Genomic DNA, 27,090 nt, shown 5'->3' with positions numbered 1-27,090 from the left:
TGTGTGAGGCACTGGGTTCAATTCTCAGCACTGCATATAAATAAATGAACAAAATAACATCTTAAAAAAATTTAAAATATAGCTTTGGTATTTAAAAGTAGCAAGTCACAGCATACAACAGTCCAAAAATATTTTTGGAATGGCTAGTAATTTTTATTTAAATTTGCAAGCCTGAGGTAAAAGCATAGGCAGTAACTTTTACTAGTCAATAAAAAGCAATTCTACCACCCACTGGTAATTAATATACTAAACAGAGTTGGAAAGCATTTTACTGAAAGCAAAATATTTAGAGAAAATAGACATTTATACAAAATTATAAAATGCTTGTAATAAGAATAAGTGCATTTCAAGGAAAGCACAAACCCATTTTAATTTATAGAACTAGTTAAAGCCTTAAAAAATTTAAGTGGAAATTGAAATATGCAAAAATGTATAAACATTCTACAAAAGATGGTCATTCTTTCCTGAGTATACTAAAGCTATGAAACGTAAGGTGACACAGGAAGGTAGAGTTTTGGGAACTCTTTTTCAAGGACATTTCCTTTCTACACATTGTTTCCCTCCTTCTTCATATTCTTGTTTGGAAATCCACATCTGCTGAAAGGTGCCCTGTAAAATGGAAAGAAACAATTTTGCCTTACTTATTAATGAAAAGTACATTTTGCTTTTAATATCTTTGTTTTAACAACTCTTAAACTTTGAAGAACTTTTAAACTCCCTTCCTAAACAAAGTACTCCATAATTCCTCTAGACCCATCCCAAGATACAATGTAAACTTGCCTTTCAGGTTATAAAGAATATTAAATCCTTTTATACCTGTGAATCTGTGTAGAATTTAGAAAATGGCTGTCAAGGAAGACAAGAGGGTACTGCTTGTGATGGCTAGTTGCCAACTTAAGGCAACAACAGAAATCACTGGAAAGCCTATGTACTTAGTGACATTTACTCAGCTACTCTGAGGCAAAGGGGAAATCCCACAAGTGTAGGATCCAGAAAATCACAAGGACTTTTCCTCTTGATTCAAGGCAGACACCAGTCCAAAACCCAGCATCATGATTTCATTTGCTCAAAGGACCAACTCCAACTCCTAACTTCCTATACCTCACCAACAGACAAGAGAACAACTAGACTGACTTAATTTTAAATGCAGTGCAGGCAAAGCCTCACCAGTGCCAACAGGGTTATTATTAGAAGAGGCATGAACACTTCAATATTCCTACCTCTGTTTGAGAAGGGAAACTGAAATTAAATAACAAAGAGGCATTCTGTTAGAACGTTATAAAACATTCTTAATGGGTCTCCACTCATTTGATAGTTATAAAATGCAAAAATAAATGAAGCACTGGAATTATATTTAGAATTTTTGTGAAATTTAGTATTTTCAGTATATTTAATTCAGTAATAATCTAAATTTGCAAAATAGCTTATCTACTAACCAAAGAAGCTAAAATGGAGCCACCAATCCATGAACTAAACCTCCGTTCGACTGTTGTATTATTTGCAATCAACTTCAACCGCATACTCTGAAACAGAGAGGGAAGAATAAGCATTACAACAATCAAAACAGTTAACTCAGGAAATTCAACTTTGACAACTTTTTTTTTTAACTTTGACAACTTTTCTAAAATTTATACAGTTGATTTTATCACATATTACACATTGTGGTTCAAACTGATTAAACATGGTAATTCTGAAACAGGCTAATAGTAGGAATAAGTTGGACTATTTCATAGAAAGGTGTTTTTTGCGGGGGGGGGGGGGGGCGGTGGGTACTGGGGATTGAACTCAACCACTGAGCCACATCCCCAGCCCTATTTTGTATTTCATTTAGAGACGGCCTCACTGAGTTGCTTAGCACCCTCTCTTTTGCTGAGACTGGCTTTGAACTCATGTTCCTCCTGCCTCAGCCTCCCAAGCTGCTGGGATTACAGGTGAGCACCACCACGCCCAGCCATAGAAAGGTTTTTAAAGGTTTTTCTGATTATGGCTTTCAATGTGTAATATATGATAAAAATCAACAGTATAAACTTTAGAAAAGTGCATACTCAAAGGATGGCATTCACAATTTATATCCTATAATAAAAAAACATGTACTTAACATGATAAATTAGGTACTATGCTAACTCCTCCATATGGTATTTCATCCAATACCAAGTATAATTATCTCAACCTGCTCCCTTTTCCACAGTCCTCCCTTTCTAAATCTTCACACATTCAAATCCTTCCTTAGTTTACGTCAACCTTTCCAAATCAAAAAGCAGTCATCATCAGATCTCAGGTAAGTTTTCTATTCATACGTTCCAAATCAATTCTTCTGTTTTGAACTCCCCTGATAATTCTGTGGTTCAGTTATTATCCCCATCACCTATACTGAAAGATTTTTACCCCCATCTACGAATTTGCCTCTGAAGATAGTTCTCAAGTCGTCGTAACCTTCCAGTTATCCAATATATGAACTGACATATATTTGAGTTGTCCTCAAAATGAAATAAATTGTGTAAGAGAGATGGGGAAAGGAAAAGAAGGGAAATGGAGTGTGGGACATAGGAGGGCTGAACATGTGTAGGTGGGTGAGGAAAATCCCTATTTATGAGAATGGAATTTATTATTTTGTTCACTTTTAATTACAGTAGGTACTTAAAGGACAAAAATATTTTCTAATCAGTCATAAGCATATGTCGGGCCACCCATGACTATTCATTATTCAGGGACTTTGTATGAAATCTAGTGATGAATACTATATTTTAGGTTATGTTCTAAATCAGACTCTCTCTTAAGAATATAGTCAATCTTTAGCTACATCAACAGTCAAATAACACTTGTAATTATAAAATTATGGCATGTATAAAATATTCTTTATATGAGAAGTCAAAGACTGGTAAGTACATATGTCATTAGGGCCTAAGTAACTCCTCATAAGCGTCAGAAGAACACTTGATAGAAGTTTTAAAAATTAAAGATATGACTCCTATGTTGTTATTGATAGACCATGTAACTTACCTTTTCAAACCAAGTTCTGCTATCCTTTTAAAAGTTATCACAATGCACACAGTGATCTTTTAAAAACATACATATGAGCTCATAGTCCATTGCCAGATTTTAGTGTGTGTATGTTATTACTGTTAAATAAAATCCAAACTACTCATTAATATGACACACCTTGCTACCCATCTGTTGTGGTTTAAATTGTGTCCCCAAAAAATATACATTTAAAGTCTAATCCCTAGAACCTGTGAACATGAACTAATTTAGAAATAATTACCTCTTTGCAGGTATAATTAAGATATAAGATGAAGTCATAATGGTTAATCTAAAGAGACTAGTATCTTCTGACAATAGAAGTGCTGCAGCTATAAAGTAAGGATTGCTGGCAAACCACTAGAAATTATAAAGAGGAAAGGCTCCAATTGTTCAGAGGAAGAAAGAAATCTGATGACAACATGATTTCAGATTTCTATGCTTTAGAACTATGAGACAATAAATATGTTGTCTTTTTTTTCGAAGTTGGGGGGGTTGTCTGGGCACTGAACCCAGAGGGATTTTACAACTAAGTTACAACCCCAATCCTTTTATTTTGAGACAGTCTTAATTGTTTAGGGTCTCACTAAGTTGCCCAAGCCTTCAACTTGTGATTCACCTGCCTCAGCCTCCCAAGTTGCTGGTATTACATGCTTATACCACCACATCCAGTTAAATTTCTGTTGTCTTAAAAACACCAATTTATGGTACTTTGTGATAGTCACCCTAGGAAACTAATAAACCATCTTTATAGTCATATTATTTCCTCCACTTCTACATAGTCATAAACTGAATACTTTTTTTTTTAAGTTGTAGTTGGACACAATAACTTTTATTTTATTTATTTATTTTCATGTGATACTGAGGATCGAACCTCGCACATGCTAGGCAAGTGCTCTACCACTGAGCCTTAACCTCAGCCCCTGAATACTTTGATTTACTGGAACATGCCATCTTTTTTTTTTTTTTTTTTTTTTTTTTTGCTTTTTGCACATGGAAGTCTCTCCACCTATATGTCCTTTCATAAATTAGCAACCACTTGAACTTCTCTTCATTCAAATAACAGCTTCTTCATGAAGCTTTCCTCTGATACTCCTAGAGAGTTAAGTACTTGCTTCTTAGTTCAAAAGAGCACCTGATTCCAGGAATACTGAAGTACTCAGCACAATACAGTCATTAATTTTTTCATATCTAATCTTCCTAACGGAATGAGCCCTTGGTGGACAGGAACCATAATTTGTCTCCCTAGAGCCTGACTATTGACACTTAAGTATAAAGTTAAGGAGTTATACTGATTCAAATAATTTTAAGAGTAACCAAGAGATGTTATCTAAGAAATTTTGATTAATAACAGATATTAGTTTTAAACCATACCATTCAAAGCACACACAAAATAGCACCTACCTACTGACAAATGAACACTTACTATAAATTACACCATCAGTGAGTACACACATCACTGAAGAATAGCAATGAAGAACAACAAACAGTACTTACTGGGGGAGTTTTCTGAGAAAGCTCTCTATTCAACCTATCAGTAAAACTCTGTATTAACGTGTTTCCTCCTGCCACTATCACACTGCCATATAGACCCTAGGTTAAAAACAAGAAAAATATATTAGTTCCAAACATTTCCAACAGTTTTGTTATTATTTGATGCTGGGGACTGAACCCACTCTTCCAAGAGTTTGAAATATGACAACAAATAAAGCCAAATCCTCCAATATAATTTTCTCTTCCTTTCTGCTTTTGAAAATTTGTAATTTCTACGTAGAAGCAATTAACTTCAACCAGTGGGTCTCAATCTCAGCTGCACATTCAACTCACCTGGGGAGCTTTTATACTATCAATGCACAGGAACAATTAGATAAAAACCTCTGGGTATGGAATCCAGAAAAGGGTTTTGTTTATTAAAAAAACTCTCCATGTGACTAACATACACTAAGGTTTACAAAATGCTAACTTATAACAATTATTTTAAAAATCATAACTATTTGGCAGACAGCTACCAATATTTGTTTAGAGGTACACTATATAACTTCACCTTAGAATGCTCATCTGAAAGTTATGATATTGAATATTTAAAATTAGACAATTGAGATTATTTTATGATTATGGACGGACAATATCCTGGCCAGAATGACTGCTACCTTTCTCTTTTGCAGGGGTGTGCATCAAAACCACAGCAGTAGCTTTTTCAAAATACACGTAATGATGCCTCCCAAATAAAAACAAATTCTTATTTTTAAGAAATATATTTATACTTAATTTGCATGTATGCACCAAAAAGTTAAGTATCAACCTGGCTTCCTAGTGTCTAAATTCCTATTTTAAAAACTTACTCCAAATAACTACATCATCTAAGTTTTAAAACAGAAAATGGAATGTAAAAGCATTTCCTTTGCAATCAACATTAGATAAAAAAGAAATTTCACTAAACACAGAAAGTTATCACTCTTAGAGTGAATATACTTTAATTGCTTTTTTCCACCTATTAAGAGGCCCTGGATTTCCACTAAAAAGTTCCAAACTTATACTTCTTTTGTTGTAGAAGCAGCACATGCCTGCTAGGTCACTAGGTGAAATAAAGAATGATTTTCATAGTATCCCAAAAGCCTTTTTGAACAATAGTTTTTAAACATCCTTAGCTAATAGCATCATGCTCTAAGCAAATTAACTCAAAGAAAATCAAGGCAGTATGTGTTATAAACTGAATCTAGGTTTTAATAAAGTCTAATTAATCTAACAATTACTATCACATTAAATCAATAATACAGTATAGAATATGTAGTTAAGACTTGGCAAAGCACAAAACATGAAGATCGTCTAAAATGAACTCCATATAAGTTACAGAATTTAAACCACACCCTCCTGAAAAACAAGCACAGAAGCTGGGCTATATGCAAGAAAAATCATGAATTATATATATTTTGATTTTTCCACATTTTAGGAAATTTGTATAGCAACACTGTCCAAGAAAATTTTCTGTAATGATGAAACTGTTCAGAGTATATGCACTGTACAATGCTGTAGCCACAAGCTACATTTATACTAGTATTAGTACAATTGAATAACTGAACTACTGTTTATTTAATATAACTTGCCATGTGTGAATAACAGCTACCATAGTGGACACTACAATGCTAGAATTTTTCATTTTTCCTTTCCTAGTATTTCATCTTTTTTTTTTAAGAGGCATCAATGTTTTACTAACTTATAGGCAAATACTAAAATAGTCAATAATACCACAGAGTACAGCATTTACATATGCCATTATAAAATGGATTTCACAGTCAATAGTCAAAAGCTGCCAACCTAACAATGATCTGGAGGCATTTCACTGTTCTAAAAGATACCCTTGTATTGTAACAAGAGACAGTCACTTACTGGTCTGATATCAATATCACACATTCCAACACTTGTAGTGACAACATGACTGACTCCTAACATTGTATTTCCTGAGAGCCCCTAGAACAAAAAAAAAAAAATATTCACATGGAAGGACTTCATACAGTAAAGGATAACCCCCCCCCCCAATTTAGTGTTATTTAGGCCATATAATCACACAAGCGCTTTACATTTATAAGAAAAGCTAAGTTAGTTATGAAACAAGTTTTCATACCTTTACATTGGAAGGGTCAAATAAGCCTTCAGGAATTTTTAACCGTTCTGCACCAAAATCACAGTTGTAGCCATTGGGGAATTCATAATGAACAGTAGGCATCTGTGCAGCTACTCTGAAAATTACAATAAACAATATTATACAAAAAGCAAAAAACAGTCCTCTTCAAAATTATAAACTACTAAGGAATTATCAATTTTTAAGAAATTGGAGAATATTTTAAAACATTATTCAGTATTATCTCAACATAACATTATACCTTCAGACTGATTAACCACATTCTACAATTTTCTTTAATACTAAAAATTCTTTCCTCATTTGGGAAATATACTTTTTAAATAAGAAAACTTACTGTTCATCATAAGTTGAATCTGACACTTGAAGTACTGACGCTTGAAAATCCTGGATAACACACTATGGATTTAAAAAAAATATTCAAGAAACAAAGTTAAGATTTGTCTTTATAATCTATACTTTTATATAACATTATAATTTAAAATATGCTTCTGAATGAAATTAGACCATATTTCTGGAGGGGGTAAGTCATTTCAAGAGTATGAATCTAACAAGCAAAGACTCTTCAATCCTTAAGAAGCCAAATTACAAGTTACATTTTGGAACAATGACAACTGATTTTAAAAAAACAACCAGGAACCTTTGTACCAGAGTCCTGCATAACTAAACTAGTTTCAGAACATCAATTTTTTCCTTAAAATTTCATTATCTGAATAAAACCATATATGTTATATCTTATGTTAATTTTCAATGACTGCACATGGCATAAAATAGTTAAAAAATTTTGCTATAAAATATACACGACCTCTGTGTTAAGGAAAATTATTGTCTAATATCTTGGCCAAATTATTAATCATCTTCACAATTTTTCCCTGTACTAAAACATACAATCTTTAGGTGCAAAAAATATATCAGGATACATCTCTCTCATACTAAATTATGACTTTCACGTTCTTTTACTGTTAAAAATTATTATAATATGGATCTGTAGAGTGACAGATTGTTTTATTAACTCCTCTCATACAGAGACCTATATTATGTGATATTTGTTCAGAGATGAATTTTTGGTAAAGAATCTCTCATCAATTTACTGCAATGAATAATCACACATGCTTCTGACATGGCTGATTAACACTGGGAAAGGGAATGTAACTGAACCATACCAGCAGGTCTCTACAAAAAATTAAAAGCAAATTATTTCTGCCCTAAACCCAAAATTCTTTCCAGGTCTCACCATGGTAATCCAAATGATACATAATAGTTTTGTAGATATCTGGCTAATATGGTTAAGAACCTTTCAATCCAAAGCTTTATTCAGTTTGTTTTTAAAATATCATTAAAAACATAGAGCTTGAGGCTGGGGTTGTAGCTCAGTGATAGAGCACTTTCCTAGCACATATGAGGAACTGGGTTCAATCCTCAAGAACACATAAAATATATAAAATAAAGACACTGCGTCCATCTACAACTAAAAAAAAATTTTAAAAAACAGCATGAAAATATAATGTGTCCATATTCTATTCAAAGATTTTAGCCTCTACATGTTTCTAAAGAGAATAGGGTTACTTACATTACACATGTAGTTATGCCATGACCTTGTAACCTGTGGCAACTTCTCTTTTCTTTTCCAGTTTGCTGGAGATCCTTCACGGACAGCTTCCTGATAGCAAGAGCATATGCTAAATTAACAGAGTCCATAACACAGGTCTGAAGAGTTGGGGATAAATTTCACAAGGAAAATCCAATCGTTCCTTACTTTTGATGCAATCATATATGGAGGAATCAATTCTATGTTCATTTCTTGGAAGAGTTCTCTGCACTGCATAGTAATAAAATCTCCAGCAAGAGGGGATTTCACAATGCCTGAGACAGATTTAACAGGACTAAGAGATCTGTAAGTTCAAACTCCTAGGGACAAATTTCTTCTGGGAGTGCTTACATATGAATAATTTTTTCAGGGAGAATTAACTGAACTATCCTTCAAAGCACAAATAAAGCTAGGCATCAGTTTTAAACAAATGTACTAAAAATTTTTTTTTTAAAACTTGGGTTTAAAAAACTAGGCAAAATTTAGCACTAGACCCCTGCCCACTAATTGCCTAGCATTTGTGAGACCTTGGATTTGATCCTCAGTGCACACCCATAAAAAACTCCCAAAAAAACCTCAGTGAAAGACATTACTTGGAAACTGATGCTTCATCAGTCCAATCCACTGTCTAACTTCAACATTTGTGTCCTCATAACATCCCAAATCATCTCAGCACACCCTGGTAAAATACAGTTACCTTGCTGAAGAACATAGCCATCGTGGACTGGAATTGCAGTGGTATGAGTGGCTCCACTGTCCAAAATCAGACCAGTAGAACGACCATTAGCAAATCTAGTTTAAAGCATTAAGGAAAAGAAAGTAACAAGATTCCTAAACTAATATCTATTGCAAAGGGCAGGCTCTCATAAAGTTTCAGAAGCCACTTTGAAAACATGCATTATCATTTAAAATGTGTTAAAAATAAATCTAGGGATGAAAATTGGTTTCAAATAATAATTCTAGTTTTAGAAACAAACTATATAGGCAGGAATTCCAGATTGGCTCTATGAGAAACTCAAGGAATCATTTCTAGGGTCAAAATTAACAAAATCTTTGGAAGTTGATCAAAGGGGTCTTATGACAAAGTGAGATGTATTTATAATAAAATTTACAAAAATCTGGAAAGAACAGTGGAAGGCTGTGAGATGTGACCTAAGGATTACAACCATTCTCACATAGCACTGGAAGAATTAAATCAGCAGTTTGGTAACAAAGTGGTGGTACCTGTCCTCAACTCAATGAGAGAGAAGAGTTAGTCCAGGTGAACTCAACATTTTCCACAGCAGATCACATTTTCCACAGTTCTATGCTGCAAAATGCCTATTTAAGTGAACATCTTAAATTTATGTTTAAAAGTAGAGCCATTCTCTGGTTCACCAAATACCTACTAAGCATCTATTACATGCTTATTGAATCTTGTGCTTAGTAACATGTCAGAGGGAGGAAAGGTGACAGGAAGAAAAGAAGGCAGACAGGTCAGCTTGCCACTAACATTCTTTCAACATGAAAAAATGTGTAAAGGTGAACCAAAACTGCCTCTACTCTGAAGGATATCCTGTTAGTAGAGATGAGTTTTGCTGTAAAGAATAAAACTCAGGATGTCCTGAGGAGTAATAAGAGAAAGACCGCCTAACCCAGCCCTGGGAATTCAACTGTAAGCTGGAAAGGATGCATGGGCAGGGGAAGGAGGAGTTTGTAGAAGGACTGGCAAGAGAACATGGTGAGGTCAGGGAACTGTAATTAATTTAGCACAGCTGGAAAGCAGAATGAGAGAAGGAAATGTGGAAGATGATCCTAGGTTAAAGCAGAAAGGTTACTTCAGAAAGGTTATTAGAACTGAGATATAAAGAATGGGCAAGACAAGAGGAGGTGTTGCAATATTCCTAGAAATAGTTTACACCTAAGGCAGTGGCAGTGGGACAGAGAGAAACAAATGGATCTAAAAAACAACAGGGAAAAAGAATACATGGGTCTTCATGACAAATACGTTTGAATAGTTGAAGAGGGAAAAAATACCAGCTTGAACATAAAAAATGGATGGATGAATGAATTATGGATTTTTTTTAGAAACATATACTAAAATTTTTTAGAAATATATACTAAAGTTTCTACTGATAAAATAATATAATCTGGGATTTGATTCAAAATCAGTGGGAGACAGAACTTAGCTAACGTGTTAAAAACAGTAAGTTGGGTGATGAACACATAGGGGTGCATCATAATATTCTATCTCCTATTTGAAATTTCCTATAACTGAAAGTTACAAATAAAAGGCCCAATTCTATTTACACACTCCTTGCAAAGAATCAGTCAGATCTATATTCAATTTCAAGACTGCCATTATCAAACTGTGAACTTGGACTAGTTTGCTTACTTTATGACTTCATTTTCTGGCAGTTATTATGAAAATTAAGTAAGAAACATAAAATGAATCTACTAATCTTCTCTCCTTCCTCTACTCAAAATCCCACAATAAACTTGAATTTAAAGCTCAGATTTTTAAATCCAACATGCAAGGCCTCTATATACAGTTTGACTTAAAGCTATTTTTATAATTCCCTCTGAAGTTTAATATATATCTTCAATTATTAAACTAAGTCACAGTAATGAACGCTTATGCTTTCCACTTCCGCACTTTTGTTCAAGTTACCTCCAAGACACAGCACTATAGACAATGGTTAGATAACATTTAACACAGTGATTCTCAAATATATAAAAACCACTTATTTGAAGATTATAGCAAGCCAATAAGGTATACAGGATAAATAAGTAAAAAGCAAAGCTCAAGATCACATATTTATAAGCAGTGCAGCCAGAACTCTAAATACAGGGCTCATTCCTCTATCTCATGCAACTAAATTCTATTTACAAAGGTTGTTATTATGGTCCTCCTCTGAACAGTTACAATTATTGTATGAAATACAAATTCATCAGGTCCTTCTTTATGACTTAGAAACATATACTAAAATTTTTTAGAAACATATACTAAAGTTTCTACTGATAAAATGTTATTTTGAAGTACTATTTAAATGTTATGTAGCTTTTTTTTTTTTTTTTTTTTTTTTGCTTGACAATTCCCTACTTTCATTTTAGCTAATAGGTAGTTAATACTTGTCAGCTTGCACATTTTACTATCCATTATTATGCTAAAAATTCTGGTGTGTTATCTTTTATTTCTTGACATACATACACACAAAAGGATAAAAAGTATATTCACTTAGAAAAGTTGACTCCAACCAAAAATGCAAAAGAGGTTTCAAAGAACTTAGATTTCCTGGTATTCCACTCCTAATCCTAAGGTAGAAATAATGCATTTTCCACTTAACATGCCCACATTTCTGACACAGGCTAAGTGGATGGAAGAAAACTGAAGAGTCCCAAGTAAATATAGGAAGCCACAACAGAGAAACCTAAGATTTATCAGAAACAGTGTTAAGTGGGCAACCTCTAATCCTACCTGTGGGTTTCTCAGTCTGAGTCCAACCTTCACAAAGCACCTTCAAGAACTGGACTACCCAGTAACAGGTATGGCAGTAAGTCTGGTAGGATGGATACAAGAACCATGTGAATAATGGTAAAAGATTTATCAAGGTCCAGATGCTGAGACATCCCCTTGTGTCCCACAGTTCAAATAAATAGTTGAACCCTAGGTAGTTTTCCACTTCTTGGCAGATGGTTGCTCAAACACATCTCGTACTCCAGCTGCCTTTTCTTTAAAGAACTTTGTGTTCTGGGCACTCTCTTGGCCCCATGCTGAGTCGAAGAAGGTGGTATCTTGATCCACAAGGTGGGTGGGTGTATATGGTATGACCAAAACATCCAAAGTTCTTGACTTGCATGACCTTAGGAAGAATGGTTTTGTTGAAATAATCCTCCAGGGTAGGTGCACTAAAATCTCTCTTGTATACTTTCTTATCCTCATCAATGAAGAAGGCACCCTGGTGACGGTACTTCTCTGTAAAAACTTGTATTTTCCTTTAACACTTTTGTTGGTGATGACTTTGCCATTTGCCTGAAGCTCAGTCAGGTTTCACATGTGTGCAATTTCTGCTTTCTTCTTTTTATGCGCTTCTCTGTCTTCTCTGTCCTTCTTGAGCTTTCAAACTTTCCATGCCTCATACTCCTCCTCATCATTTTCACTGTCAGTACTGAGTATATCCAGTGCAGCCAGGAACACTTGTTTTCCTCCAGCTCTTTCTTGGTCTCCTCTTCTACAATTTTGAGTGTGTAATTTCGCCTCCCTTCAGCCATGGGCTTTGCTCCTTGCTCCATCTCTTTCAGTTTCAATGCTTCAGCCTCACATTTTTGAACTGTCATTTGGTCCTTCTTTCGAATAAGACTGGCGTAAAGCGAGGTTCCATCTCATCTTCATTGTATGTATAATCTTCATATTCAGACTCTGATTCTGACTCCTCCCCAGAACGTTCTTCATCTTACACCTCCATGACTTCCATCTCTTCATTTTTTTCTCTCCTGCCCTCATTGACACATCATGCCATGGTGCAGCTCTACATCCTCATAAATATTTTCCTCTTTTTCTTCACTGCTATCTTCTTGTTCCATGCACCAAGCATCTCCTACTTCTGAGTCACTTTCTCCTACCACTTTAGGTTTACTATTTTGGGATTTTGGGCCAATCTCTCTTCCACATCTTCACGATTCTATAAATGCTGCAGCCAGGGGTCACTAGATGAATCCTCCTCCTGTTCCTCCAGTTGTGCTTCTAGTTCTTGGGTTTTCTTAATGAACTGAAATTCTTTATCCTCCTCATCTGAAGACTCCATGGGGCATAGTCTGGCTTCTTTCTAGATACATAACGTTTTACCTTTACCTTTTCCATTGAAATCTCACCATTCTCACTGCGAACCAGTATGGCCCCAGCCATAGACTGAATGGGCAATTGCTTCATGAGTGCGACCAACAAGTTGACTGTAGCAGTGGTGATTCCCAAATCTTGACTGATTCCAAACAGTGAACACTAACAACCCTTATTTAGCTTTTAACAAGAATATTTGCATTACAAATTCTTTGAGTTAGGACATATTTTCCTGTGTGCTCTCCTTCATGTCTTACAATAAATATCTGATAAATGAGTAAATATTAAATGAATTTACAGTCAATTTCTCATTATCTGATACTAAAGGAAAGGGAGAAAATGGCAAACTCAATTTAAGCCAGCTAGTTAAAACACTCCTATTTATTCACATTCCCCTTCCTAGACACAAACACACAATACACATACACACACCCATTAACAAGCAGGATTTAAGGGTTACTTTCCTATTTTCCTCTCAGATCGTCTGGTATTCCATCAATTCTGATAAGAAATACTACAAGAATGGATAGCTTTTAAAAAGCAAGAGAAAAGGAAAAAAAAAAAACTTTTGAATAAGCAAGAATTTTCTCATATCTTCTGATGTTATTTAGTAACATCACATATATTCTAGAGAAAAGATGAGTATTATTTTTTTAAGGATACGCTGTCAAAACTGCAGTTTTGCAAAGGAAGAATGCAGGGATGTTGTAGTGTTCAAACATTAGTTCTGTCAGTTTCTCTCTCTTTGCTCTAGTATTCCACTTGAAAAAAAAAATCCAAGTTATTTATTGTTTAAGAATTAAAATATTGCTGTATCTCAAGCTATAAAATAGCACTATATATTTTTTTAAATAGCCCTATTAACAAAGATGTGAAACATTAAAAACAATAAAACAGTATATATAAGTAATCTTGCATAATTTCTCCTTGCAATATTTATTCATTTGTAAATATATTAAGTTCAATAAATACAACAGATGTTACAATTTATTATTTAATAGGTAAAAGTGTCAATTGTTATGAATTCTAGAAATTATACTTATTCAAAATATGAATTTTAAACTATAAAATTCTCCCACTTAAGCTTGGTCTCATAAAATAAACCAGAAGTCAGAAACAATAATGATGTTGAAAATCTATAATCATTATGTGCACCCCTGGGACATTTTGTCTATGTATCAAATGTATTCATGACAGACTTCAGTCTAGAAATTTCTAGCCTTCATTCATCATTGGACCTCTCTCTTAGAGATTTAAATATAAAAGTAGATATACAGTGTCCTAGGGATAAAAGGGATGATTCACAAATCAAAATGGGAAGGGAAATCAAATGTTTAACAAATCCCTAAAAAAACAAATAACCACAAGAACCCATTGAGACATTTTAAAAAACTCTTTGAATATTTTATTCATCAAAATAATAAGTTATAATCATATTTAAAAATTAATCTCATTTTCCTTAATTTTGAAATTCAAAATATGAATTTCTATGCCTCTTTAAAGAAAAAGGAAATAATTTTCAAATGAGTAGAAAACTAAAGAGGAGAAAAGCAACTAAAGAAACTAGGAAAAGAAAGTCTTTGCTCACCGGTGCTTCTGACATAAGAACAGGATGCAGGCTGGCTTCTGATTTGACATGCATTTTATAGGTATGATCCAAAATAGCCTGGAAACTATCCCAGTCTTCAACTAGAATATAAAATTAATAGCTTGATACAATGCTTAAAGATGAATACTGCATCCTTAGACTGTTTCTATAACTTACCAAGTAATACTTTATAAATATACAGACTGACTTATTTTATAGACCAACTTCATAACTTTATAAAGAGCCCATCTTTGTTTTTTAGCCATGACGTATAACCTTTTTTGATCCCTCCAACACTCAGATCTGTTGCAATATAATTATCTAGTAGACTTACAATATCAAATAAATGTTATCAGTAAGTTCTTATCGGTCTATGATCAAAATACAAAATAACCGAATGATCTGGACCCAACATTTAAAAAGCTTATGATCTATTTGGATAAAGAAGATTAAAAGATGTTTTAAAAATCTGAAGAATGACATTATGTCCTCAATTTGGAATCTACTTAAACATTCCACTAAAACTCCTCACATATTGTAGGCAATTCCAGTTGTGCTACAGCCCAAGAAGAAATGTCATTACATTACACTGAATGATACAATATACTTTCACCAGGACTGGTTGTGTTGAGTCAATGAACTTAAATTGATAGCTTTAACTTCTCTCTCCCCTTCTTAGTGAAAACCATAATGTAACACCTGGGAATGCTGAGAATCACTGAACTTTTACGCTTCCATAATCTTTTTCTTTTCTTAACTTTCTTAATTTTTTCTTAATTCTCTGTCTCTTTGAATTGTCCTTCATATTTATCTCATTGGTTAATTACAGGATAAGTTTTTACTAAGTACTCAATCTTCAACTTTCTTCTCATATTCCAAATTTTTTTCTGGGTAATACAATGTAACTCATATCTTGAAACCTTTCTTATAAACTTTTATTCACCTGCTTAATGAATTATTACCTGAAAGTCATAAACACTTTGAACTCTATGAATTCATTTACTTGCTATGCAGAAGAGTTAACATAGCAAGCAGGGTCCTTAGCTGATGTCTGGGAACTTGACTGGTAAATAGTTGCCTACATAGATACAAAACTTTCCCCATGTAAAGAGTAGCTCATTGTGCCTAAACTGCTTACATAAACAACATTTTATGCTGAACATCTGCTTTTCTTCTGGGAGTTAAATTTTGGTACATGCTAATCAGATGATACCTACATGACCAGTCCAAAATAAAAACTCCTGGAAAATAGTATGAGTATTATTACTTGTTGCTTAGGATTAAGCAAATCCTGTGTGACTTCACTCTGAGAAGATTCTTGGAAGCTTGCACCTAGTTTCCTCTAGACTTCAGTCCCTGCTCCCCTTCCCTTTGTTGATTTTTTTTTTTTTAAGAGAGAGTGAGAGAGGAGAGAGAGAGAGAGAGAGAGAGAATTTTTAATATTTATTTTTTTTAGTTCTCGGCAGACACAACATCTTTGTTGGTATGTGGTGCTGAGGATCGAACCCGGGTCGCACGCATGCCAGGCGAGCGCGCTACCACTTGAGCCACATCCCCAGCCCCCCTTTGTTGATTTCATTTTGCATCTTTTTGGAATAATAAATCTTAGATTTAAATACAACTACATGCTGAGTCCTATGAATCCTTCTGGTGAATAAACAATCTAAGAACGATTTTGCCTTTTAAGACCACAAAACTTTCTCCCTCTTTTCTATTCCTATCTCAGTGCATGGTAACATTCATATCTTCAGTAACCTCATCTTCAGTTAACATTCATCTTCAGTAACCTCAACCAAAAATCCAGGACAATTTTATTCCTTTTTATCTTATCCTTTTATCCCTTCAGTCACTTAGTACTATCCAGGATTATACTTAATCCTAGATTTCCTAAAATTCACTTCAAGATCTCCACCATCAGTGTTACAGCTTAAACCCTTTTCACTTCTCATCAGACTCTTACCTCTCCTAACAAACTTGAAGCTAGTATTTATGTCCCTTTAATCTAGCCTGCCTATTGTTAAAGCAATTTTTCCAAGTGGCAAATAAGAGGACATCACATCTCTGAGTAAATTCCTATGGGACTATCCTTCAGTTAGTATGTAATAAGCTCCTTAGGGTGATTTCCAATTGCTGTCTACCTTTCCTCCTACTGACTCTAACTCACACAATGTTGTAGCCATACTTAATTATGTGACGTTTCAAAACATGTCAGTTTCTTTCACAAATCCATCCCTTTACACATGTTAGTCCCTCTGCTTTACCCAGCCTTGTCACTTAAGCAAATTCTTATTCACTGATCAAGACTCAGGACAAAAATAACCTCCTTTGAGAAAATTGTCACTGATGCCCAATGATAGAATTAAACACCTCCTCTCTAATCCCATAGCTTATTGAGCACACCTATATAGTACTTACTTGACAGTATACCGTATTTGTATGTATACATCAATCTCTCTCTCCTACCTAGAGTTTTTTAAAGAAAAGGAATATTTTCTATGCATTTTTGTATACACAGAGCCTGTAACATTGTAGAATAAATAAAAAACATACATAGTTTATATCAAATTATAAGCAGCTACTGCTTTATATCTAATATGTATAAATGCACACTTTTAAAAAATCAAATCCATAAGAAAAATATCATACCCATTCCATTTTTTAGTGGTGAAATGGCCTCCATGTTTTCTCTTGGAACACGCAGGGCATTAGTATCTATGTAGTAGGTGGGACCGCCTTGTTTACCTTTATCACCATCTATTTCCATCAATGTGCTTCCATCATCTCTTTCTACCACCATACCAATAGCTGTAGGAAAATCCACCTTCAAGAGTCAAAAAGATTACATGAGCTTTCATGTGCTTTTATTAAGGAATCTCCAAAAATGCCATGTTTGTTTTTTTAATGTGTGTGTGTGTGTATATATAAAACCCAGTGCCTCACCTGTTCTAGGCAAGCACTCTACCAGCCCCTCTATATTTGTTTTGAATCAGAAATTCTGCATGAAATTAATTTTATGTAAACAGCTCTTACAAATCCAACCAATTCTAACATTACCTTGGGACAGTCCTCACCAGCATAACCAGCTCTCACAGTATAGGATCCAATGTCAAAAACAAGGGCTCCAACTTCATCTGAAAAGATTAAGATTAAACATAATTAATATTAACAAATTTTAAGTAGCATATGAAATTAAAGGTGTACCTAATATTAGACTGTATGTAAAACTACCTAAAATTAATTACATTCATATTATTACTAGTTTGATCCTAGTAGATTCATTGAATTAAAATATAAAAACTTTTACACTATGTGTAAATAGAGGTTCAATCAGGAAAGAGATGGTACACTAAAATTGGGTAATGTGAGTTTACTTATTAAAGAGACTATTTATAAATACATACCCATGGTATAGAAGGACAACTAGAAGGGACTGTATAGTACCCTAGGACAAATGAATTAGCTGCCACCTTTGAAACTGAAGAAGGAGGAACTGTTATCAGAACCTGGAGAAAGTTGTGTGGGAAAAGCTACCTGACAGATGCTATGGTGACCTTTTAGCTAAGGGATGTGGTCAGCTATGGCTGAACCACTTGAACCAGACTAAGAAACATGCCAACCTCCCCACAACCCCATCAACCACAGTGACCCTATAATTTATCAGTCAAATTTGGACACTTCTAAATGCGAAGGGGAGCCCTTTCAATAATAATACCAAGATAAGAAGCCCAGCACAAGAAGTATGGTTACCCTGCTATTGGGCTAAATCCAAAAAAAAAAAAAAAAAAGCCAGAGACCAAGAAACCTACTGACACAGTCTACAAAGGTAAAGAGAGGGTAGAAATAGGTAGAAAATGGACCCGGTAGGGCAAAGGAACGATACCCATTACTCTTGAGTATCATCCTATCATATATTTAGACATATTTCATGCGATTAGTGAAGAAACTTAGGGAAACTTCAAGCAAATTAGGGGCCCTGGAGAATAAGAGTTTAAAGTGTAAATTACACAGTCCAAGTAAAAATCATTAAAGTTTGCTTATTTCAGAGATTATTAAAGGTAAAGGTTAATGTTGAGGAACAAAGCTGGTAAAATCTTCCCCATAGTCAAATTAGTGAAAAGCCTCTAATTATACTTAAAAAAATACTTCACCCAAAACAGTAAGTTGGGGGTAGGGATATAGCTCAGTTGTCAGAGTGCTTGCCTCGCATGCAAAAGGCCCTGGATTCAATCCCCAGCACCACCAAAAAAGTAAGTCACTTAGAACAAAGCTCTTTGTTTTTTTTTTTTCCAAGTGTGATTTTTCAAAAGATTTTGTCAATGTGTACAAATAATATTTACCATTATTAAACTGGCAAAATTATAATAAGTCTGATAAGATAATTTTATATGTACACATACAATTGCTCATATCCTCAAAAAATCCTCTCATGTCACAAAGAGACATGTTCAAAAATGTTCACTACCTATGTGAACTTGAGCAATGACTAACCTCTCTGCCTCAGTCTCCTAATTTGTAACATGCGTATAATCATTCCTATTTCATAAATGCTATAATCATGCATTAAATGCACTAATATACATAAGCACTTAAAACAGTACCTGACATTACAATAAGTATTAGCCACTTTATAATTATTATCATCATACTGCTTGCCATGGGAAAAGGCAAAAATAATTTAATGGTCTCTCAGTAGGGAAATGGCTATTCATAGAGTAGAATACTATACAGCAGTTAAAGTGGTCTATAGCTACATGTATCAACATGGACCCATCACTAAAGAACGCTTAGTATTTTTGTTGCTGCTGCTGTTTTACAATGTTGGGGTCAAAATCCAGGGCCTCACACATGGTAGGCAAGTGCTCTACCACTAAGCTATATACCTCCAACCCCAAAAGTGCTTAAGTTTTAAAACCTAGTTACAAATATACACATGCACACACGTCATGATACCTTTTAATTTAAGGATGCACACACAAGTAGTAAAAGCATAAAAATATGCATGGGACTGGAAATGTTACATCCCAATTTCAGTTCAGTGGCTAGCTAAAGGAGCGGGAAGTGGAAGATATAAAATCATAAACTACTCATATAATTGAAAATTATTGGAAAGCACTGGAAGATACAGATTATGTATAGACACTTAAAGAGAAAGGCAAGACAATCCCAAACTTGACAGTGTGTGTTCATCTTGAGGAATCACAGCTATCGATTAGATGCCAAAACACTAGATGAGGAAGAGAAATGGTTTTACACAGTTCTGAAGACAATATAGAAGATGGAAAAGCTGTAGTGTCTCCATCTGACAAAACTAAAAATGACGATAATATTATGGATTCAATTTGTAAGGTCATAGAAAGGAATAAAATTAAAAGAAAGTGGGGAAAAGGAAATTCTTCTGAAAATGAATCTTTCTGGTTGGCAGAGCTCAATTAAGCTTTCCTTATCTAGTGGAACAAAGACTAACCTCACCAGCGAGTCATCTGTATCAAATCTGCCTGTTTCTCCAGGATCACTTGGATCCCCAAGATCTCCAGGCTCTCCTGGATCTGTCCCTTAGAAGACATCTCAGATGGCAGTTATTACCACAAAGAGAAGATACTGGGTGTGGTATATTATCAAGATAAGGGGGGAGGAAAATGATGAGGATGAAGGAAGACAGGCTACCATTGTCAAAGAAAGTAAAATCTAAGTCATAAAAAATGGCAACTACCTATGATCAGTATCTGGTGACAAAACTAGTTCTCTACCCCTCTCTGATACTAAATCCACAACAAAGAACAGGGGTCTGTTCCAAATGATTGATACCAATCAGTCTTGCATACGTGACTTCTGTTCATCAGTCTAATTCAATGGAGCAGAATTAATGATAAATTTAGGGAAAAGACTTAAGCCTTTGAGCTCTCTAGCTTAGACTACACATTGCCCTTTTCTCAGGGAAAATGGAAACAAAAAGCCAACAGGATAGGGGTTTTGTAAATGGAACTACAGATTGACTGGTCAGCCGCTACAATAAGACCATGCTCTCTTGGATCATGTTTGAAAGAAGAATGGGCCTTTCTATGATAGTTCTTCTCTAAGAATTCTAACAATTTCTTTGTATAAAGAAATTTGCCTTTAAAGTCATACATTCTGAACATTTCAGTCAAGCTACAACAGGTTTGGAAAACATCTCTGGGGAAGGGGAAAACACAAAGTTTCCTCTCTCTTTTTTTTTTTAAATACCTTTATTTATTTATTTTTTATGTGGCGCTGAGGATCAAACCCAGTGCCTTGCATGTGCTAGGTGAACGCTCAACTGCTGAGCCACAACCCCATCCCCCAAAGTTTCCTTCTTAGTCTGTTCCCTTTGCTCTTTAAACTGAAGGTTTTTTTCCCTCTAAATTGGGGATCTGTACCCACTTAAGATTGAGTGGAATTCTAGATGTGATCATTTGTGTCATAACTTTAATTTTGTTTTTGACTTTTTCCCCCTCTCCTGAGTGTATTCTTAGCCACAGCATATATAAATTTGGGACCATTAAAATTTTTTGATGTAATATAACCTATCTGTATTATATCACAGTTCTTAATCTGTTTAGAGTTTTATGAAAGATGGTATAGTTTTTATTAACAAAAGCAAAGTAATCTTTCAATTATGTACATACAAAAGCAATACTGTTTTGTGACAAAATACTTAATATTAAAATTTATATCAGCAACTGTTTTGAGATTTCAGGGAAATAGAGTGAAATTTAAAACTTGGTTTTGTTACATCTAAAGACATGAAGTTAGGACTTCAAAGAGATTCTGAAATTTCTTATCTTGAGGAAATGATGGTATATTCAATCAAAATTGAGTGGTTTTAAAATGATATTATTGACTTCTGAATAAAAAAGAAAAAAAGGAGAACCTATATATCAACATCTTTTTTCTTAAAATATCTGAGGCAAGTGTAAAAAATAACACATACATATTTGATTCAGTACTAAGTATAAAAGTATCACATAAATACACATCTATAATTTTTATTTCTTGATGTTTTAAATATTTCAAAAAATTTAATTAAAATAAAAATCAATTATTACTTTATAAATATTCACAGCCGAGAGATGTGAGCTTTTGCAAAATGATTCCATTTTTATTTAAATTAAAAAAAGGCACTTATTTTAATTTCTAATTTGAAAGAAAGTTATTACATTAGTTACATTTCCCAAAGTAAGAAACCCTTCTCTATAAAATTCTGTTTCAAATTATTGGGAACCCCATGTTAGAAGCCCCTCCCCTAAATTTACCCTTTCCTAGCTAATCTATCCCACTCCTATGGCTTCAACTTCTACTTAAATATGAATAATCCCAATCTCCATCTCTCTCTCAAATTCTAACTACTCCCTAAACTTCTTACTGTACATCAACATCAATCTGCCACCACCAGCATATCTAAAGCAACACCTCCTTTTCTCCATCTAGCTTAACTTATTCTCAGCATCATCCCACAGCCAATATCCCCAGTACTCAGAGGCAAAACTTGAGAGTTGTTGTAAACACCTTCATCTTTCAAGTTTTGCCAAATATTTGTGCTAAACATATCTCACAGTCCCTCCTCTTTAATACCATTGCCACTGCCTTCAATCAATCTCTTACCTCAATAGGAAGCTACAATTTCGTATGGGAATTATGTTTCCATCTTTTCACCTTCTCAATCCACCCTTGAACTGCTGCACTGTGACCTTTCAAAATTGTAACTGATCATTTTGTTACATTAGTTCTTCAATGAAAATAAAAGGACACATCATTCAGTGGTTTCTCAGCACTTGCGTGATAAAATTCTACCCTCACTTCTTACCTCAGACACTAGTATTACTGAATTATATGTTGTCTCCTAAATACACCATGCATTCTCATTCAGCTAATCTTAACATGTATTCTCGGTCTACTCCTCCTCTATCATTCCCATTACCACTCTTGTAAATTCCTCTGCTCCCTTACACTGAGTTAATGACTTTCTTGTCTGTGCTACTGAAAATACCTCATTGAATTAGTTATCATTTCTCATCAATATAAGATGCCCATTATTTCAAGTATCACTAAGGAAAAAACATACTGCCAACTAAACAATACCACTTCATTGACACTGACACATTCCAACTTCAGCTATATAAGTGTAAAAAAAAAAGGACAACCAAGAATTTATGAAGTATGTATAGTAAATATCTGTTTACCTAATTGACCCATCTATAAGACTGAGCTTCTTGAAGGCAGAGCCTGCAACTGACATAAAGGAAACACTCAAAATAATTTGTGTGAAATGAAAAATCTAATGTATCAATATTCCTGACTTAATTAGTTTGGTAAATTAGATATATGCAATTTTAATTTGAGTAGTAAATTCTGTTCATTTTCCTTTTTGAGAATGGGTGATATGTCTAATTCCTGAAACTTATTTTGTTATGAGGGTATAGTTCAGTGGTGGAGCCCTTGCCTAACATGTGAGGCTCTGGTTTAATACCCAGCACTGAAAAAGGACCAACCACCAATGAACCCATTGGAGGAATGGTAAAGGGAGACCAGAGGCTTAATATCTAGGATGGTTTAAAAATCTAGGATGCAATCTCCAAAGGATAAAAATCCTCAAGAGTTGAATTCCTTTTCTTTAAAAATGTTTATTTTCATATTTTGAGAATTTTGTGCTTTTTCCTCAGAATAAATGCTTCCAAGTTTACGGGTAATGTGATTTCCGGGGAAACATGAAGAAATAATGTGAGTTTTGACTGGTTCTTAAAACATTCCAGTGCAATCTGAAGGCTAATGACTTTAGGAGGAGGTAGCAAGTTTTAATTTTTGTTTAAACCAGGGTGTTCCCAGGATTCGGGACCAACTTATACGGACAATGATTTTGAGAAATATTTAAGGTTAAAGATTCATGAAGAAGGGGCTGGGGATGTGGCTCAAGTGGTAGCGTGCTCGCCTGGCATGCATCGGCCTGGGTTTGATCCTCAGCACCACATACAAACAAAGATGTTGTGTCCGCTGAAAACTAAAAAATAAATATTAAAATTCTCTTTCTCTCTCTCTCTTTAAAAAAAAAAAAGATTCATGAAGAAAAAGGTTAAAAAAAATGATGAAACTAACAACTGATGAAAGTTAGGCTAGTAGTATACCTGTTTATTTTTATCATGTGAAGGAGTTGGAAGAAGAGAAGAAGTACCATGAAAGATGGCTGCAAGAGTAGGACCAGAAACCAGTTACAAATTATCAGTCACAAGTAATCAGTAGAAGAAAACAGGCATAAATTTTAAAAATTTAAACTACAAATGTCTTTTTAAATAAGCAATCAGGTTAAAAATACAGTTTAAGTTAATTACTCAAAATTCAAGTGGAAGGTTTAGGTGGTTTTCACAGTAAACTTTGGAAAATGACTCATAAATATTATACCTACAATGGTAGCTCAAACACAAATCAAACTTATGAGTTTTAAATACTATATACACAAAACAGTCTTTCAGATATATTTCTCTATATAAACCAGTAAGAAGCAGGAAGTTAATTCTCAATACTTAAACCATACATGATGATGCTGTAGTTGTGGACATGAAAAATGACTTACAGAGAAGAAATTAAGTAAGTTTCTTTCTTTTATTTTTTTTTTTTAATTTTCCCAAATTTTTATTTTTTGACATCAAGTCCATTTATCTTGGCAAATGACCAAAAAAAAAAAAAAAAAAAAAAACTAACAAGAAATGTTAAAAGAAGGAAGGCTGGGGTTGGGATGTAGCTCAGTGGCAAAACATCTGCCTCACATCCCCAAAGTCCTGGGTTTGACCTCCAGTTCCAAAAAAGACAATAATAAATAGTTAGATAGATAAAAGAACCCCCTCCCTCCCCCAAAAAAAGAAGGCTGATAAGAAGAACTAGAATAATCATAGTTTTGTTTTCCTTTCTGAGAAGTCATTCCATTGTGTTGAAATTTCTCTAAAACAAGAAATATTTCCCAAAGTAAAGTTTAAAACACAGTTCATAATTCTAGGACAAAGAGTAATCTAACCAGGTTCTGACTAATAGTAGTAAACATGCAAGGAAACATTTTGGTGAACTTGGTGGGTTGCAGGCAATGCTAATGTTCCTCAAATGTAGAAACAGATTTTTAGAAACATTCCACGAACTGAGAAACCTTCATTCTTAAGGCATAGCACAAATTTACACTATGGCCCTCAACATGGAGCAGTGGCTGGGAAAGGTCATGCCAAGTCATGGGTAACCTTTATGTTTTTCTGAGGCATGCCCCATTCCTTCTTGCTCTCTCCAACATTGATGGAGGACTGAACTTGGCTTATCTCCTTGAAGTCCCATGACAAGACTGCCTCTCTGTTAATAATTTTCTCTGGTCTCTTCCTGGGTCATCTGGTTGGCCATGGGAGGGAATCAGTACAGAGATGGAAGCAGGCCTGATTTACCCTTCCTGACCTCACCTTCAGTCTCCTTCAAAGCACTTGGCCAAGTCACATGGGAGTATGTAACTTTTTTTTTTTTGAGAGTCTAATAATTTCTTTTTTTATTTAATTTTTTATATATGACAGCGGAATGCATTCCAAGTAACTTTCTTTTAAGAATGGAAAAGGTTTTACTGAGATGCCTTTTCTTCATCCCAGGATCTTTGTTCCCAACTTAGTAAGAAGCTATGTAATTTCTTCAAAAACAGGAGATAGCAGTACCAATTCATACAATTGTAATTAATTAAATGAATTAATGTATTACTAAATGCAATGCTTATAAAGTCTTTGGAATGGTTCTTGGCCTACAGTATGCACTCAATAAATGTTATCTACTGGCATTACTATTATTCCTTTCTAACTTAGTCACAAACACTGCCTTGTAAGAAATAATGGATAGTTTCCAGCTCTTTGGGTCAGTAAGCATGAAAGTCATAATATAGTCAATTAGTTCTACAAGGCAAAAGCAAGATCCAGTTTTTCTTTAGGATTGCACCTTTAGACTGGAAAGAGGTAAATCATGAACATCTGCTGGGCCTTCTCAAAAGTAAAAAATGGGAAACTACCCACACTAAGCAACCAAAAGGAAAGACATAACAGGGAGGAAGGAGGTGAGGATCAGCTTTACCACATCGGAAGAGATGCTGCAATTATCCACCCAAAACTATTCTTTATAACCTTATTTTTGTTATTCTTTACGTGTAAAATGCCATCCTCTTCAGAAACAGCATCCTTATTAGAAACTGTAACAACTACAATACTTTCGCTTTGTAGAGTAGGTCTCTAACTCAACTGAACACAATCCAAAACATACACATTGGTGCTTCCTAGCACTTGGGGATCTTGCAAAAAACAGAAGTTCTAAATCAGTGGATTTAGAGTGAAGGTTTAAATTCTACGTTTCTAAAGGGTTTGCAAGTGATGCTAACACTTCTGGTCCACAAACCACACACGAGTGGCAATGGTAGCATCATCTCATTTCACCTTCTCAAACACACCAAGGGATAGAAATTATTCCACAAATGAGCCAGAAGTTGGAAAAAGGTTATTAAAAACTGTCCAAGCCCAAGCTAACACAGGCTGGAACTACAATCCAGGACCGCAATTCGCAGGCGTGGTCATCTGCTACATTACAGCCTATCCAAAGACCGTGAAAGACCAGGCGCCTAAGGCCCAGGTCAACTTTCTGGTCATCCTTAAATTACATGTGTTCCAAATTAATAGCAAGCAGTCCCGCCACAAGTAACGTCGCAGTCAATAAATAAGCAGGAGTTACTGAAAGGTTTGAGGCCGCGCGAGCTCAGGACGCAGACCACGGGAGGACGCATCTTCCAATCAGTTCTGCCCTCGCGCCGGCTTTGCAGTCTATGGGACGTTGCGGAAACCGTAGGTCCAAGCTAGCAAGCTACCAGGACCTCCCAAGTTTAAACACGCGCGCACGCACACACAAACACACAACCCGACTGCGGCGTTCTGCAGACCCTCGGGGAGAAGTGACCCTGGATGCCGGTCATTCAACCGGGACGTCCCTCGGGGACGGAGCGCACACCCCCAAAACCCCGCTCCTCGGTGTCCAGAGACAGACAGGAGTCGAGGGAGCGGCGACTGCCCGGCGCCCAAGGTGCCGGTTGTGCCCGTAGGCTCCGGGGGCGGGCAGAGCGCGGGGCGGGGATGGGGCGGGGAGGCCGGGGTCCCGAGAGGGGGAGACCGGAAGGGACCGCCGTGGAGGGGAGGACTAGCGGTGGTGGTTACAAACCCCACACGCGGAAAAGGCGCGCTCTTTCGTCTAAACGCGCTCACTCACCTCCCCCATACACGCCACCGCTCATGGCTGCTGTCGGCGCGACTCCTAGGCTAAAGGCTACCGGGCGAAGTGACTGCAGCGGCCGCAACTGCTGGTCTAGAGGAGCTGTAACCCTCGACCCCCTGAACTTCCACCGCCACCCCCCTCAGGCAACAAAGCGGCGTCCACACACC

The 27,090-nt window shown here is 35.3% G+C and overlaps 1 protein-coding gene and 1 pseudogene across 1 annotated transcript; both read right to left on the bottom strand.

Annotated features, from left to right (window-relative positions):
* Positions 1 to 28: 28 nt before the first annotated feature.
* On the bottom strand, positions 29 to 27,090 carry Actl6a (actin like 6A). Its single transcript, XM_026382873.2, has 14 exons — positions 26,918 to 27,090; positions 17,702 to 17,778; positions 17,294 to 17,468; positions 14,648 to 14,748; positions 13,723 to 13,820; positions 8,941 to 9,035; positions 8,412 to 8,518; positions 8,226 to 8,315; positions 6,993 to 7,054; positions 6,641 to 6,755; positions 6,406 to 6,486; positions 4,516 to 4,611; positions 1,437 to 1,523; positions 29 to 609 (listed from the first exon to the last, which is right to left on the bottom strand). Exons 1-14 carry the CDS (start codon positions 26,940 to 26,942, stop codon positions 529 to 531), a joined length of 1,290 nt encoding a protein of 429 aa, XP_026238658.1. The 5' UTR covers positions 26,943 to 27,090; the 3' UTR covers positions 29 to 528.
* LOC113178720 (microfibrillar-associated protein 1 pseudogene) lies at positions 11,810 to 13,495 on the bottom strand (annotated as a pseudogene).

The sequence above is a fragment of the Urocitellus parryii genome, chromosome 2 (genome assembly GCF_045843805.1).
Source record: "Urocitellus parryii isolate mUroPar1 chromosome 2, mUroPar1.hap1, whole genome shotgun sequence".
NCBI classification, from domain to species: Eukaryota; Metazoa; Chordata; class Mammalia; order Rodentia; family Sciuridae; genus Urocitellus; species Urocitellus parryii.
The sequence above is the reverse complement of the archived record's forward strand: the minus strand, read 5'-3'. Positions and strand labels throughout refer to the sequence as shown.